At 39.7% G+C, this 16,476-nt stretch overlaps 1 protein-coding gene across 5 annotated transcripts in view; it reads right to left on the bottom strand.

Annotated features, from left to right (window-relative positions):
• The window catches only part of ATF7IP (activating transcription factor 7 interacting protein), a 104,264-nt gene extending 88,155 nt beyond the window's left edge, over positions 1-16,109 (bottom strand). Inside the window, exons 1-2 of one of the 5 annotated variants that reach the window (XM_014963590.1) lie at positions 6,277-6,375; positions 5,650-5,727 (exon numbers count right to left, since the gene is read on the bottom strand). In XM_014963590.1, the coding sequence (XP_014819076.1) occupies positions 5,650-5,663 (14 nt within the window). In that variant the 5' untranslated portion in view covers positions 5,664-5,727; positions 6,277-6,375. Of the gene's footprint in view, positions 1-5,649; positions 5,728-6,276; positions 6,376-15,628; positions 15,747-15,971 lie in introns of those variants that run through there. The other 4 variants (XM_014963588.1, XM_014963589.1, XM_014963583.1 and 1 more) reach the window with 4 other exon arrangements.
• Between the last annotated feature and the right edge of the window lie 367 nt (positions 16,110-16,476).

The raw sequence follows: 16,476 nt of genomic DNA on the forward strand, positions 1-16,476 counted from the left end.
AGAGGGGAGGGAAGCGCCAGGCTTTGCTTACTAGTGAGCGTGCATATGTAAAAGATTAATCATTTCGCCAATACCTTTCCCCCCTCACTTGCTACCTTACAAGAAACTCTTAGAGCATGAAACAACTCAATGCAAATAAATATGCCATCCATTATACTGACTACAGACATGAATTCCTGAAACTCTAAACAAAATAAATCCCCAGCAGTGTTTGGCTAAGTACACATCCAGCAGCACTGCTGCAGTTGCAGCTTGGCACCATTTAGTGGAAAAGGAAAATGATGGAGACAGCAATGCCTGTCAATGCCAGCAGGCACAGGCAGAGCGCCTCAGGACCAGAAGAGCTTGCTTTGCACCACGGGCCTCTTCTAGTTCCTGCATTGTTCCTCTTTACAATGCCAGAAGTATCAAGGTTATATATAGATAAGTTACATTATGCTTCCTCTTTCCCACTGTAAGTGTAATTTGCTGTATAGCTGGTTCTAGGTTATTCGAGTGTAATGCAATTTACTCATCTGTAACGTCAAAAAAATTACAGATTTTTGTGTCTGAAAGTATTTAGTAATGCAAATTACTTTTAAATGGTTGTTACAATTCATCCTCAGCTGTTGTATCCAAAAGCATTAAGCAATGTGTAAGGAAAAAAAAAAAATTTTCCAGAATGCCTGTCACATTAAAATGACACTCATTAACTATACAAGTGATCTAGTACTGCTCTTCTTTTATGTCACGTGAATCCTTTATCATTCAGATTTGTGTACGTTAGCACATTTAAGCGCTATGCAGAATATACGTTTTCCAGTGATGCTGTTGCCATTTGCAGAATGAATCATCAGGCAAACAGCCTCCAAGCTTAAAAACAAAGGGCACCAATGCTGCTTTAAAAAAGGCACCGAAAAAACCCCTGTGTTTCCCACACACAGCTGCCCCCCCCGCCCCCGGCCAGCTTCACAGCCTTGCGCACAAATGCCAGAATAATAGCACGACTCTCAATACAGTAAAACAGACACTGCAAAATAAGAGCCTTTACTCGGAGCATTTTCTGCTCTCGGCTCCAGTCCGCTCAGGGAACTCCAGGCCAGAGCTTGCCGTCAGCCCCGCGAGCGAGCTCTCCTCCATCTGCCGTCTGGGGGAGGCACCACCCCGCTTCCAGAACGTTCCGGCGGAGCCACACACACCCCCTCGGCTGCGCCCGCCTCCCTCCTTCCCGCACCAATAGCTCGTTTTCAGAGGCAGAATACTTCTCAGGGAGAGGAGGAGCAGTCGGTTTAGCAGTTAGAAAGGCACGGGGGGGGAGTGGCAGAGGGCACGGGGGGCTGCCGGGGAGGTGAGGGGCCGGCGGGCCTCCGTAAGCTCCCGACCAACGGCAGCAGCGGCCGGCCCGGGGAACGAGCACGGGCAGCGCTTTAGCCCCTTCCAAAACGGGATATCTGGGTGGGGGCTTTTTGTTTCTGTTTTTTAGGGGACTTGTTATCGGTGATTTTGGGTTTTTTTGGGGGGGATGTGTTTAAGGGTTTAGCCTGGAAAATAAACAGCACATACTCCCCTTATGTTCTCCAGAAAGAGTCAGAACGCCTGTCGGCCTTTCCCCACCTTTAGCGCAAACACCAGAGACCTTTATGACTTTGCCTTCTCCAAACCAGTTAACAGGACTCCCCGTCCTCCCAACACACACGCAATTTTCTAGACTCTCCTCAAAAGCGACCTTAAGGAGCTGATGTTAACAGTCAAAAGAAAAAAAACCATTTGCGTTTGAAATTACTACCACTAGCTGTAGGGTTTCAGTTGGTATCTATCAAAGACAACATCCTCAAATTTTAAACGCCATTGATTCATCTCAGAATAGAAAGCCCGAAAAAAGGCTGCCGCAAAATGACTTGCCCGATTCAGACACAATTTTAGATATGAAACTATATTGACACAGTATTGTCTAGAAATAAAAAAACCATGATGAAATCTGTCACTAGGAGCTTGATCTAAAAAACAACAAAAAAAATCCCACCACAGAGCAAAAGAAAATGAAAAGGCCCTGGGCCTTCTGTAGGCAACACACATACACCATCCAAAACGCCCATTTCTCCTCCCACTTTGTCTCTTCTCCAAAGCCTGAAACAAATTACTATAGTAAGGCAGGCAGAAGTTTGGTAGTTCCCAAGTTCTTCTCATGTTGGTCTTTGAAGAGCACATAAAATGTTCATTTCTTAAGTAGAGAACTGTCTATCAACCCATTACCTTAACCAGTGTGGTTTATTTCAAGGTATTTTACAAGCAGAAGCCTATGCCAACGGAAGGAGCAGGGAAGGCAGGAAAGGGAAGTGGGTGCAGGGGAAGGAAGGACTGACACTAGTTGTATCCATTTTTCTACTGTAGAAAAAGGGTGAGAAATGTCTAAAATAGGCAACTTCCAGGCAGAAACAGCATCTAACATTGCACTCCCTGTCTTTTAGAAAGGGAAAATACTCAGACTGACTCCTGATGAACTTGAGAACAAACACATTTTGCTCACTTAAGTTTATATGAAGAATTTTGTCATTTACTAAACAAACACTGAGAATCTGACAGAACTTAACCGGCAAATTGAGATGATGCAGAAAAAAAAAATATTAACATTTGCCTTACTCATAATTCCTTCAAAGATACTACATTCTTGAGAAAAATAAAGTGAAGTTTACAGCTAAAAATAAAGGTCCAATTTAACTGTTTAATAATAGTCATAATGTGATTAAACACTTAAGATTCAAAACAGCTCTAAATGCTTGGTAACCATTTCTTTCTAGTACCTAAAGAACCAAACAACTCAGCTGGTTGAACATGATTTGCATGCATTATGTATTGCGTTCATTTCAGCAGTCCATTCCAGTTTGTTTCAAATCCTGCCTGAATTCATTTGCTCCCAAAATATCTACCAAAATAGAAGATGCAGCTGTGCAAATTGAGACAATTCTAAGAGGGACATAAAAACTAATCAAGCCATGTTAGAATGGTTCCAAGCAAGTGTGATTTAATAATGAAAAACTACCAAATAGTTGGAGCACAAATGAAAATTAAGTAGAATCAAATACACCATTTACAAAAAAATGAACTGAAAAAAAAAAGTGAATCTGTACTCCCTTTCAGAGTAAGCTATTGTTAGGTATTTCTCTTTGAAAGGCATGTGTATTTGGGACTGCTATCCTACTAGCAATTTACTTATTTCTGAAAGCCCATCCTTCAAGTTTACCCATCAGCAGTACAAAACTAATTGTTCTAGAATGCAGCAGGTCTGAGAAGTCTAGAAAATGCAGACGCAAGAACACTGAGCAGAATCTGACAATGCATCTTGTATTAAAAATGTATAGCAATCAATTCAGTTCAAGTTGTTAATTGATTATACGCAACTATTTCTAACTCAAAAAACCTCTAATTTATATATTTAATAAAAGCATATCTTGTTTTTTTTAGCGTTCAGTGAAGTGCCTTGTTCCCATGCAGGTAAATTGGTGCTTTTTATTTTCTTTTTGACTACCAAAGAACAAACTATTAACACCACAGGAGGGAAGAGAGAAGAGATCGTGCTGTCAGCTACCGGTACTACTGTGCAGCAAACATGACAGCGTACTTGGACTTCTGGAAACAGTGATGTGTTCCATACGCAGCACAGGTTTCAAAACCTACCACACTTCATGCATTCCAACACTCACTTCAGGAAAGAAAAAAAGAAAACCAACCAAAAGAAAAAACCACAAAAAACCCCAAACCACACCACCCACCCAGCTCACTGCAACAAAATGCTACAGCTCCCTGCTGGGCCAGTTATTTTGTACAGCACTTCCAAGAACGATACTGTTTTCAAAACAACCTGTTAGAGACCAAAGTAAACCAAAACCAAAGGGAAGACCCTGAGACAAGAGCTTTCCTCTGAACTCTGACAATCTCTTCTTGCCTTTTCTGTAAAATGGGAGTAAGTTTACTCAGCTCACAGAAAAAAACATGGGCAACAAAAACAGCACAAAAAGGACTGTATGACAGACATCGGGTGAACGTTCAATATTTTACTCAAATGTAGCACGTGTGAAGAACCACTCCTTACAGTGAACGTCAAAAAATACACTTTTCCTTTCCATGTTCCCATTAAAAACAGGGTTAGCAAAAGAACCCCAAACCAACAGCAACAACAGCACTTGACAATTTTTACATGCCTACTGTTTTAGAACATTTTCATATGCTCCTTTAAAAAAAAAAAGGGACCAAAATAACCAACAACAAAACCACCACAGGATGCGTATGGTAAAGTACATTTTAGGCATAAAATTTCAGCTCCTTCAATGATCACAAAGAGGGAGTTCAGTGATCTCATTATAAAGAACGAATTGTTTCTGCTTCCTTTGAACAATATGAGTTACTGAGGTCTGGAATTAATCAGCAACAATAACCAACTGAAAAGCATACAAACACAAACCTCAGTAATCATGTATAAGACTGGGGTCAGGATGACTTGACTCAAAGAGTATCTTGCAGAAAACCAGAAACACTATGTTTGGGGGATGGGAAGAAGGAATTATCACTACATTGTTAATCTACATTCATTAGATGAGGTGAATGTACGGCAAAACTTCCCATTTTATCAAGATAAATGCATTTAAGTAGGATTTGTTGTCCAAGTTTTCAGACATTTTAAAGTGTCCAGATATTCTTGGGATCTTTACTATCTTGCCCAGTCAAGAAAAGCCACTATGAACTAAATTCTGCCTTAAATCAAATCCACTAAGCAAAATTTCACTAGCAATAAAACAAGTCATAAACCTACCTACCTGCCTGCATTTCATCATCACTTGTGACCACACATTCACATTTTTCCTGCCACTGATCTTTTATACTGTATCAGGAAAATCCTGTGACCCATTACTTACAGATTTAGCTGAACTCAGCGATCAGCCTGAGCTTAAAATCCTGCATTTTACCGATTGTTTTATTTTGTCGTATCAAATGCACATGGTAAACATAGAGAAAACACATCTACTGAGAACCTGATGTGCAGTATCTGCCCAGAATACTTTGTTTCTTTATAAACAGTGCATTGTCATTAACTGTAGAAGATCATTTACGGAAGCAGATATTTGAAAACTTAATTCAGTTTAATCACCAAGTGCTTTGTTACAGAGTATGTTAAAGCACAAAATTAATGGACAAAAATACTGAGGGACGACTAGTCTTAAGTGTTTAGTACTGACTTTCACATCCTTAGCACTAACTTCAATTCCTGACAGGAAAATACTATAAGCTACATCCTGATAAGTTACCCAGCTCTTCTGCTGCTCCCGATACGTTTCTGGAGAACTTCAAGGAACTAATTACTTTCAAATTAATTCGTGTCCAGCTTAAGATCCCTTAAGGGCCTTAAGTAGGTATTTGAGGCAGACAGAAAATGAGTGAGTCTTGAGGAAAAATGTCATCTTTATCTTCCTCCCTAAATGAAAAAAGCTGAGCACTGTTTTTCTGGACACTGACATCTATCACCTACCTTTTAACTAGTGCTGAGCCTGACAGATAACTAGGCCACCAACCAGTAACAAACACACAGTGAAAGACTAGGCCACATGAAACCTCTAACGCTTTGAAACTCAGATTTCAATGAAGTTGAAAAGGAAAAGAAAGAAAAGAATAATTTACCTTGAAACTTTCATTCTATCATTTGTAGTAGTTCTGCAGAATTTATAGTGTTATTCTTGAGTAGCAAGTAACTGCTACCTGCAAAATAGTTAACATTTACATAATCATTGCTATTCTAATGTAATTAGGCGGGTTTTGTAGTTCTTATCTACCATTGGAAAAAGTTACAAGTTGATAATATGATAATGAAATGTACATCTAACCACTTGGTTACAAAAATTTGACAAAGTTTATAGAGAGCTTATTTTATGTTTTAGTTAAACCATGAGGCAAGCTTTTGAGAAAGGACAGCGTAAAGTGAGAGCTCCTTTGGCCTGATAAGGAATCAAGCCAAAATGAAATAATTTGATTAGCAAGACATATGGGTATGACCTTTGACCTCTCCTGTCCCACCCAATCTACCCTGTAACTGAGACAGGATAGCGGGTCTACAAATTAATTCAGTGAGAGAGAGGAGGAAAACAAAAAGCCAAAACCCACCAAACCTAAAAAAGACCCACCAAAAATATCCTCCTGTTGACAAAAATAAGGACAATAGTTTAAGCTATTTCATACAGCTTAGAATTAGTTAATTTTGCCTAAACAAAGCCTGAAACTGTTTTTCAGCAAAGCAGAGCTGGTGCTTACCTCTAAGGTCTGAAGCATGTGATGCCAACAGCTCTGCTCATTTGCATACAGCCAAGCTGAACTGCTGCAATGAGGAGCACTTCGTCAGCCATTTTGGAACTGCACTGTCTCAGCTGCACTGAAAATGTCATTTAAGATGGCTGCGATGTGCACTCAAGACCAGCCACTCAGTGACAACTCAGTAGTGGATAAAAAACATTTATACAGCAAAGCACCTCCCTCTTTGCCACACTGCAACAAACCGCACAGGCAGAGGGGGGCCAGAGGACTGGTTTCTTTTGACAGGCAGGAAATGGTTAATGCAGGGCTGCAACACTGCAGCTACTCAGAGCACCACTGGTAAAGAGAAAACTAAAATAAACCAGAAAACCAGCGAGGTGCAGCCCTGCTAGCTCTGTGCTCCAGGATTTGTATTGCATACTTCAAATCCCTCCCGACTCCAGGCAGTTCAGAATCCATGTCACATATTAACAGCCACAGATACTGAGCCAGATCATGCATAGAACTGACAAACATTAGGGAATACTTTTCAAGAGCAGCCTCATTTCAGTCTTTAAAAAAAAAAAAAAAAAAAAAAAAAGAAACTGATCTATACCTTTTCACAGCACTACCTATTTTGAAATAATGTAATGTTAGTTGTGTAATAAAACAGTTTTACTGGGGGGGAAAAAGGGAAGTTCACTTTATAAGTAAGGAAGCTAGCAAAAAAAGAGCCCCATTTTCGTTTTTTAAAAAAAAAAAAAAAAAAAAAAGCTTAAGAAACTGATCTATACCTTTTCACAGCACTACCTATTTTGAAATAATGTAATGTTAGTTGTGTAATAAAACAGTTTTACTGGGGGGGAAAAAGGGAAGTTCACTTTATAAGTAAGGAAGCTAGCAAAAAACCCAAGAACACTCCAGAACTTCAGCGCTTGCAGAAATCAAGCTCAAATTCTTTATAAAAGATGCAGTATGTTGTGTAAGTTATTCAAAGAAAGAACCATACATAGAATCCCTTCAGCAATTGGGCTGGAATTTTGTAACGGTACCAAGTAGTTTGTTCCTAAAGAACTGGTTTGGGAACCTATGGGGGGGACAAGAGGGGTTGTCAAACAAATACACAATTTTAACGCAAGCAAAACTAAATATAATGCAGGTTCCTCTCTAATTGTTTATTAATGCCATTCATGTCCTCTTGTCCAGGCAACAGCAGAACAGTTCTGGAGGGAGCTCCTCTTTATCTGCCTCGCTTCATCATGTACAATTCTTCTACAAAATCCAAATCCAGAAGGAAATTAATGTTGAATTACTCCTAATCTTCTACCAAAAAAAGAATCTTCGTGATCCAAAATTAGCCCAATACAGTAAGCCCCCCCCAAAACAATGTGGGAGAATATGCCCTCCATCTATTTCTTTTATGAAAATGCCTAAACTTACATAACTGTGCATGTCGATTGCCAGCTGTAGCTGGTTATTTCAGGACTGATTAATCATGCCAGCAGTAGTTGTCTGATGCATTCATCAGCACCACAGTTATTATTTCAAACTTTAAAAGTGTCAAAATAGCCCACCTGGCTAATATAGGGACAAAACGAAAAGCATGATTTGCAACACAAGAAAAAGCACATGCTACATACATGTAAACAACTACATTGATTATATTGTTTTTGATACTGCTGCACAGATTCAGAGAACTAAATTAAAATATGCTTAAAGTTCAAACGCCCAAAAGACAAGTCTCTCAAAGATTTGTGAAGACTGAAGAACAACTTCATTACAATTAATTTAAAATGGTAGCTTTTCTTCACCAAGACCTATTGCTAACTCAAAAAATTAAGTTTACAACAAATTCAAAAGATACATAAGCAACCCCCCGTTGCTTACTCTGAACTTCAAACATAGAACACCGTCAGTTTACAGGGATTTACAGTAACTTGTAACACTTCAAATTTAGCATTCCATTTATGACAAATACACACGCACTTTGATCTCCACAGTAGCAATGTTTTAAATAGAAAAGAGTTCTATGTTTAGGGCACCTACAAAATTCTGACATCAAAAAGTGAGTTCTGACCTCCAGTCTTAGAAGCCAAGGAAAACCTAGGGAGGTTCTAATCCGGAACCCAAGAGCTGCACTTGTATAACACTGCCTTCTCTGACATTCAGTCTTGCAGCTCGGTATGCGGAAACCCAATGACTTAAATAGGTTTGAACAGGCATAGCTACTTGGCAAAAAAACTTCAGAGAACATTTTCACTGAGCCAGAGAAAACAGAACCCGTGTCACATTCCAGTTGCTGCAGTCAATCGTCTTACCTTGTCAGAAAGCTTCATGATCAGGAGAGGTACTGATATGTTAATTCAGACACCTAGTTGCAAAAAATCTAGCTGAATGGTAAGAGACCATATGCGTTTTCACAAGAGTTCAATGTACTTCAGTTAACATCCACAGGTGTGTTAATATGTTAAAAAATAATAGTTAAACTAATTTTAAAATAAAACCTGATGTTTAATTAAACACAAAATTAGGAGTAAAATAAGTCATCTGAAAATGCTTTGGTCCAGGAAATACTGAAGTGAACCTACACTAATGTGGAATTCCTGTATTAGCATGGGACTGCAATTTCTTACTGCTACTTACGGTAGCATCTATACAGGTTCTCTAAAAATCAAAAATAAGCAAGAAAATTGGGCATTTAAAAAGATTCCCAATGGAATTTAAATTTAACCTTTAGGTTAGGTTTAGATTTCCCTCGAATACATAATAAAAACTCCCAACAACCCTAACTCTGCCCTCTTTTGATGACATGCCAACATGCTGTAGTATCATCTCAGCAAGTTCAATTATTCAGTCATAAGTCAAATTTTAAAACAGAGCTTCCATTTTCCAACGTTCTGATGAACATCAAACAAGAAATTCAAGAGAATGGTACCCTCTCATTTCTCTAATTGTTGTCCTGTATAAATAACATCACTCCACACACACCTCTCTTTTTTAAATATCATTACATAGAGTCAGACTTTATACTAAGGCTCCTACCCTAAAGAAATCAAGGAGGCAGAAAATTCTGCTCTTTCAGATGGTATTTTATGTCATTTCACATTACAAGGGTGGTAAAAAAAAAAAAAAGCAGTCAAAGCATAAATAATTTGTTTTGCTCAAATTCTGTGCTTACAAACCAACCTACTACATAACATCCACACTTCCTTATGTACAAACCACATCTTGTCCACTTTTCTCATTTACTCTTCTTTTGTTGTTCTTTGTTTTGTTGAGTTTTTGTATGTTAGTTAACATTAAATGGACAAAACATCTTACACTGATGAAATTCAGAGACTACTACTGTTTGCATGCATGCAAATTGAAGTCTTGATAGACCATCTACTGAAACCCTCCTTTATTCCTGTATTTACACAGGCCAGTAGGCCGACTTCAAGAAACATGTCAGCTCTCACTTAGGACTGCAAGAACTTCACAGATAGAACCACTTAAAACTATTGGGGAAAAGAAAGAGTCCATGATGATCATTAGACAGAGAAGACTAAAGTTCAGAAAGTCAAAGTCTGCACAACAGTTGAGGTCTTCCCATAATTCCAAGCCACTAGATGGTAGGACCAATAAAGGAAAATTTCAATGTATTGTTTATGCACTAGTCTGCTACTAAACACATTTTGAAAGACTTAAAAAAAAATTTGAATGCAACATCTTTTTAAAATGCCCTTTGGAAAACTGCTGTAAGTTGGAGGCAAAGGTAGAAGGAACTTTCTTTCATGTCAGGTGTTTGGTTGGGTTTTTTTACACTACTGTGAAATGGAGGATAGTGCTTAGGACAGCACAAAATGATGGAGCAAATATACAGCTACCTGACATATCCACAGTCATCCCATTCATAAAACTTGTGCTTTTAGTACATGAATTCACTTGAACACATTTTCCAAGATTGGATCCACAAGAGAAAAACATTTTTCTTGTATTAAAAATATCCAAGTTATGCACAGTAAACAAGCTCTATTAGTTTACCTAAATATCTTAGAAAATAAATTGCTAAAAAAATACTTTGCAAATGGACATCTAATTTACTAAGATCTCACGTGATTTGATATTTGTTCCTGGAAGAAGTAAGAGCTGCTAATTCACAAGTACAGTTTTTAGTAATTTATAACACATACAACTCAAAATAAAACATCTTAAAGGGCACGGCTTTTTTCTTTTTTTTTTAAAGTTATTCATAAATCCCAAAGGAACATAAAGGGCATTTACAGAATATACATACACATACATAGTGTCATAAACTCCTCCACAGATATGATGAAAGCTGACATACAACTGAGGATCAGGCTTTTTTTTTATTACCACATAGTTACTATTACACCTTTAGCTAAACCACCAAGAAATCATTACTAAAAAAAAAAAAAAAAAAAAAAAAAAAGGGGGGGGGAGGGGGGGGGGAGGAAAGACAAGGAAACTAATGGAAACCCAGTAAAAAAAAAAACAAAAATAAAAAAAAAAAAAAAAAAAAAAAAAAGAGGAGAGGAGAGGGAGGGGAAGGAACGAGAGTGGGGGACCAGACTTGCTGTTAAATACACTGGCAATTTTACTAAGTATACGCCAGTGGTACTACAGAAGATAATGAGTGAGCAATGCAACTCATGAAACCACTTTTCCTGAAGATGTATAAACATTGTCTTGCTATTTTTTATCAGAGTTTCCTGAGGTTATCATTGGTGTCTCACCACACTGGGTGAGCAAGTGCACAAACATGTCTAGTCCAAAACTGCATGTTGTGCTGCGTATGTGACAGCCTCCATACTGCTTTGACAGATAATACCTATGTCCTGACTGACAGCAAGTCATCCCCCCCAAACCAATGTGTAACTGCCAAGTTACCTCACCGGGGACAATGGTGGCTTCTCCTCACCCCAGCTGCTTGTTTTCACAAAATTTGCAGGAATTAATTATCTTTGATACTTGCTACTCTGTCAAATTTACTGAAAACCAAAGTCAAGAATCACTAAGGATAGAACAATTGACAAGCAATGATGCCATAAAACTGGACTGCTATACTAGACCTGAGCAGATTTCTGTTAATATTTGTAGAGCTGTGGCACAGTTAAACATTTTTGTTACATACCTGTTTTGCAATTTTCTGCTTCAGCAAAAAAAGATAATTGTGATGTATGTGTTAAACACATTTGTCTTATTAGTGGAATTCTTAAGTGCCATTTAATAACCTTATTAATGCATTTTTAAGTTTCATGCAGTCATTTCTTTTTCACTAACAGCATTCTGTTTTTTGTTTAATAGTAACAATCTCAATGAAAACATAAAAAACAATAACATTCCAGTGTAGCTAAAATTCTGCTCTTAATTTTGCAATGGCTTTTTGCATCTATATAGACACACAAATGGTCAAGACAGAACAGAGATAAGAACTAGAATATTAATTAAAACCAGATTATGCAACTAAAGTTGCATATGAACATATGAACTCAAGGATTTTCAGACCCCCATTGGTACAGAAATAAGAAGGAAAAAAAGTAACAAAAAACCTCACACACAAAAAAAAGTAAGTCACCTAAACACACTGCACATGATACACAAAGTCTTCTCAAGCAAATGAAAACTAAGATCCCAAAACATCGTGCAAAATTTTGCTTTTAAAAGATAAGCAGAATTCAAGAGGCTGACAAAACCTATGCTTCAGAACCTCCTGACTGGAAATCTCAAATCTAGAAAATCATACATTCTTTGGGATCAGTCACCAGGCTTTAACATCCAAAATAAGACTGAGCTACAGGAATTTTAATACGAAGTATTACCCAATTCACATCTAAACTTTATTTAGAAATTGAGACATTCTGTAACTGTCCAACTTATCAAGAACAGCTGGTTACAGAGATCATTTTAGAGAACAACCTAATTTTCTCTCTGCTTCTTAATGAGCTGTCAAAAAAAATAATAATCCAGTTTTATTAGCTTGTTTTGTTATTTTGGTTGGTTTTGTTTAGTTGGTTTGTGGTTGTTTTTTTTTTAAAGAAAGAAAGGAAGAAACCCCTACATGACAACCTTATCTTACTCTCCATGCTGTATTTGGAAAAATCACTGCTGCTTGACAAACATTGTTTCTTACAGTATGATAGAAACCAGAGAGCTTTTTTTCAGGCAGGACGGCATATAGTGCAATCAGTATAACTGAAATACCAGAGTTACAAATATACATCATAAAAGCATCATTTGTGTTGGCCAGTTTAGGACTTCCCAATTGCACTGTGTGTATACGTAAACCTCTCAAAGTAACATCACATACTGAAGAGTCCCGCCACAGATTTAACTGAAAAACATTAACAATCTTCCAGATTTCACTGCATTTAAGATAAATATCAAATAAAAATATATTTGGGACAAAAAAAAGAAAAAAAATCAAACAACCCTACATTCATGTATCATGAGTTATATTAACTTGCAACTTATTTTCCTCATCTAATATCCCTTATAAAAACTGTGATGTACATCTGTGTCACTGCACTAATTTCCAAAATAAACTCATAACATATAACTAGAACACAATATTGAGAAACACAAGGTGGAGAGCAAGCAGAAAAAATGCATTCAACTTGCAAACTATTTAAGAACAAAGAACTGGCAAAGTATCTCTTTAGGCCTTACTATCTACATTTCATGAACAACCTCGAGATTTTTGGCATAAATAAAATTCCTGACAGTGGAATTATCATCTGTAAAAGAAAGAAACACCTTATCCCAAAAATCACAATAAAACACAATGAAAATGAGAATCTTGTTACTAATTAGGAATCAGTAAGTAAAATAGGCTTTTAAAAATTGTTTAACAGGTAAACTATTTCTATTTGCAACAGATTCTGTAAAATCAGTATTTAAAAATGAAACTTTTTTATTCATAGGTTTTTCAGTCTCTTGGCTAGCCAGATCACCTCCCATGCTGGGAGGAAAGCATCATGTCTGTATTAGACTGCATTTCCTGTCTTTATGCCCCAAGTTCTGGAAGCATTACTGAAGAAGCCTTTACAGGGCAACTAACGTGCTACAGTTAATGTTGAGCTTCTAAATATGTGAAATGGGCGTAACAATACAAGCAAAAGCAAGGGGTATCAGCAAACACAGCAGAGTACAGCATGCATGCATATCTATTCGGATTAACATCTTATTGAAAACAGACCTCATAACTGATAGGAAATGAGAATGAAGAGGTCCCTTAATAAGAGCACCAAAATGACTATTTCAATTGACGCATATAAATATTGTATCCTTCTATGAATCAATTCTGCAAAGTGTGACCAGTTTCAGGCCTACACAACAATCAAAATAGTCTTGTTAAATTAATTCATACAGCAAAACACAATACTGTTCCACGTTATCACAGGAAGCATCAGCTCAGCACTGCTATAGCTGGTAGCAAGATTGGAGCTGATAAAAAACAAGCAACATACAAAGTCTAGTAAACTAAGACCACAGAGATAAGGGCATGAAGATCGCTTGAGATTCTTTGAAAAAGAATTCACAAGGGCCAGTTATAAGCAGTGACAAAACAATTTTTTCTGTATTTGAATTATCTAGCATTTATCGAAAAAAAATGTATTGTTACCCAAAATTGTTCCTTTTTGGATTTTATCTACTTAAGAACTTAACACTTCTGAAGTATATAAAATAATTAGATAATTACCAAACTTGAGGAATAAATAGTGGGTTTAGTTGTTATGATTCGCGAATTGTGTAAGTCCTCATGCAATCACTAGTGAATTCATTTTATGATGGGCCTGACAACTACCATTAGCCCCATTTCACAGATCTGAAAACTGAGCAATTACCCATCCCAGATCACATATCAAATAGCAGTGGGTTTTGTGTTAGTTTTTTTCCACTCTAAAGAATTCTTAATAGTCAAGTTATTACTCGCCTTCATACCTTCCTGTAGTACTGCACAAAACAGTTCCTAATCAGAAAAACATACATATTTCTGTCACTGATACCTGTTGCTTGTGTACAGAGTTCATATTTACCTTATTAATTTCAGATTTAAGGAGAAAGTACATTCTCCATATTTCTATTTTTTAAAAAAACTAAGCATAAAGTAAATATTAATATCTGTAATGACTGAAACTAGAACAAACTGGCATAACAGATAATGGCCCAAAATATCGTTTACCTTACAAAAAAGAGCCAAATAGCATGCTTATAGAAAATCCTGATCTTGCAGATGCAAATTCCAATAAACTTATTCATAAAAATATGGTATTTCATTGTACAATCTGGGATATTGACCAAATGTATTTATTAACATACTCTTACTTCCGCCAGTTAGACAGCATGTTAAATAATCTGACAAAATGTACAAGTGTTTTTTTTCTGCGACTGCATGAAGGCTGAAGTTTTAAGCTTACTGGCTGTTGCCTAGAGAAGTTGAACTTTTCACTCCTTTAGTTTAAGGGAATATTTTTCCATCAACAATTCCATCCATTTTTTCCATCCAACAAGTCTGTGTTAAAGGTCACACCAAGATTACAATATGTAGATTTATTTCAAGATTACTATTATGCAACAAAGTACTCTGATGCAGGCACTCCCACTAGATATCTGTCAAAGAATAGAAGGTCTAATAAGGGAATAGAAGATCTAATAAGGATATATATACCTGTAAGAGAAAAAAATGCTTGAGAACCTCTAACACGCCCCCCAGTGTCGCATCAAAATTACAATAGGAAATACTGAAAAATGAATAAGTTTCATTATTTTAAATGCTTAAATTCAAATGTACCTTCTTTACATGAACATACTTCCTAGAACTTCTGCCATTTTGTTTGACATGGGCCTCCACTACAACCTGGAGTAGCGACTCTGGCCTTGCCTACTGATGACATCACATAAATAACGCACAACTAGGCCTTTCCTCCCCTTCCTCCTGAAACAGCCTCATTTCTAATAAATTACCATGCCCATACGCTTCAAAAGCTTTAATCTGAAGTTTGTCAGTGTGCTGTTGAGCGTGATAATGCAACGGCTTTCTCGTTGCTTCTACGGCCTATCCACCACGACACTCAACAAGTCCCTGCTGTGTTTGACAGGAGGGTATCTACTGGCTGCGTACAGCACCACCCAGCCACGCCACCTCCAATTCAGAGAGTAAGGAAAAGGCCCTTTCGAGGCACCAAGCGGCCGGACGCGCCCCTGTCCCACCCAAACACCCGCCGGGTGCGGCCGCAGGAGCCGCCTCCACCTCACCTCAGAATGCGCAAGACAGAAGGCAATCTGACCACTGCCTGGCGTTGCCCGGCTCCCTGCGCCTCCAGGACACCGCAGAGATCCCCGGCTGCGCCCAGCCCCACACCAGACCCACCTTGTGCCCCACCGCGGGGGTCCTTCCACCGGCGGGGGGGCGGAGGCCGGCGCCAACCCCGGGCCCCACCTGCTGCCACCTCCGGGCGGAAAACCCTACAGCGCATGCGCGCCGCCGCCTGCACTGGAGCCGCGTCACGTGCTCCCATGCAGCGCGCGCCTCGCTGCGCCGCGCGGGCTGGCAGGGTGGGGGAGTGCGCGCAGCGGCGCGTGTGCAAAAGCTGCAGCCCCGGAGCATGCGCACGGCCACCGCCGCCGCCGCGCGGGGCAGCGCTCCGCGGAGAGCGCCGCGTCTGCCCGACCGCGCGCGCCCCGGCAGGCAGGGGAGGAGAAAGGTGCGTTACCTGTGCCCCGGCGTCCTGCGGCGGCTCCTGCCTCAGCGCTCGGCGGCCGCCGACCGCTCCCGCCGCCCCGCGGCTGCTACCGCCGCCCTAGATTCAAAATCGGAACCCGCTCCAGGCACCAACGCCGCCTCCCGCCGTCGCACGCGCCGGGCCGTTATGCAAATAAGCCCCGTGTCCCCTCCCCTCTCCCGGATGGCCCCGCCCCCTCCGTGGGCACAGGGGCCGGCAGTGGGGGCTGCCTCCGAGCCGGCCAATCCCAGGGCCGGCCATCTCGGCAGCATGCAAATGAACCGCCGCTTTATTTAAATGCCAGTGGGTGGCCCCGCCCCCTGGCAGGCGGTGGCGGACGCTTATTGGTCATAATGCGCCTGGCCGGGGGGGCGCGCTGCCGCCGTGACTGGCAGGGGGCGCTGTGGTGGGGCCGGGGGCTGCCGGGCCGCCCTCCTTCTCTTCCCTCCCTCCCTCAGCTTCCCGCCACAGCCACCTCAGGGCAGCCCGGTCCCGG

Source organism: Calidris pugnax, unplaced genomic scaffold (genome assembly GCF_001431845.1).
Source record: "Calidris pugnax isolate Ruff unplaced genomic scaffold, ASM143184v1 scaffold44, whole genome shotgun sequence".
Lineage (NCBI taxonomy): Eukaryota > Metazoa > Chordata > Aves > Charadriiformes > Scolopacidae > Calidris > Calidris pugnax.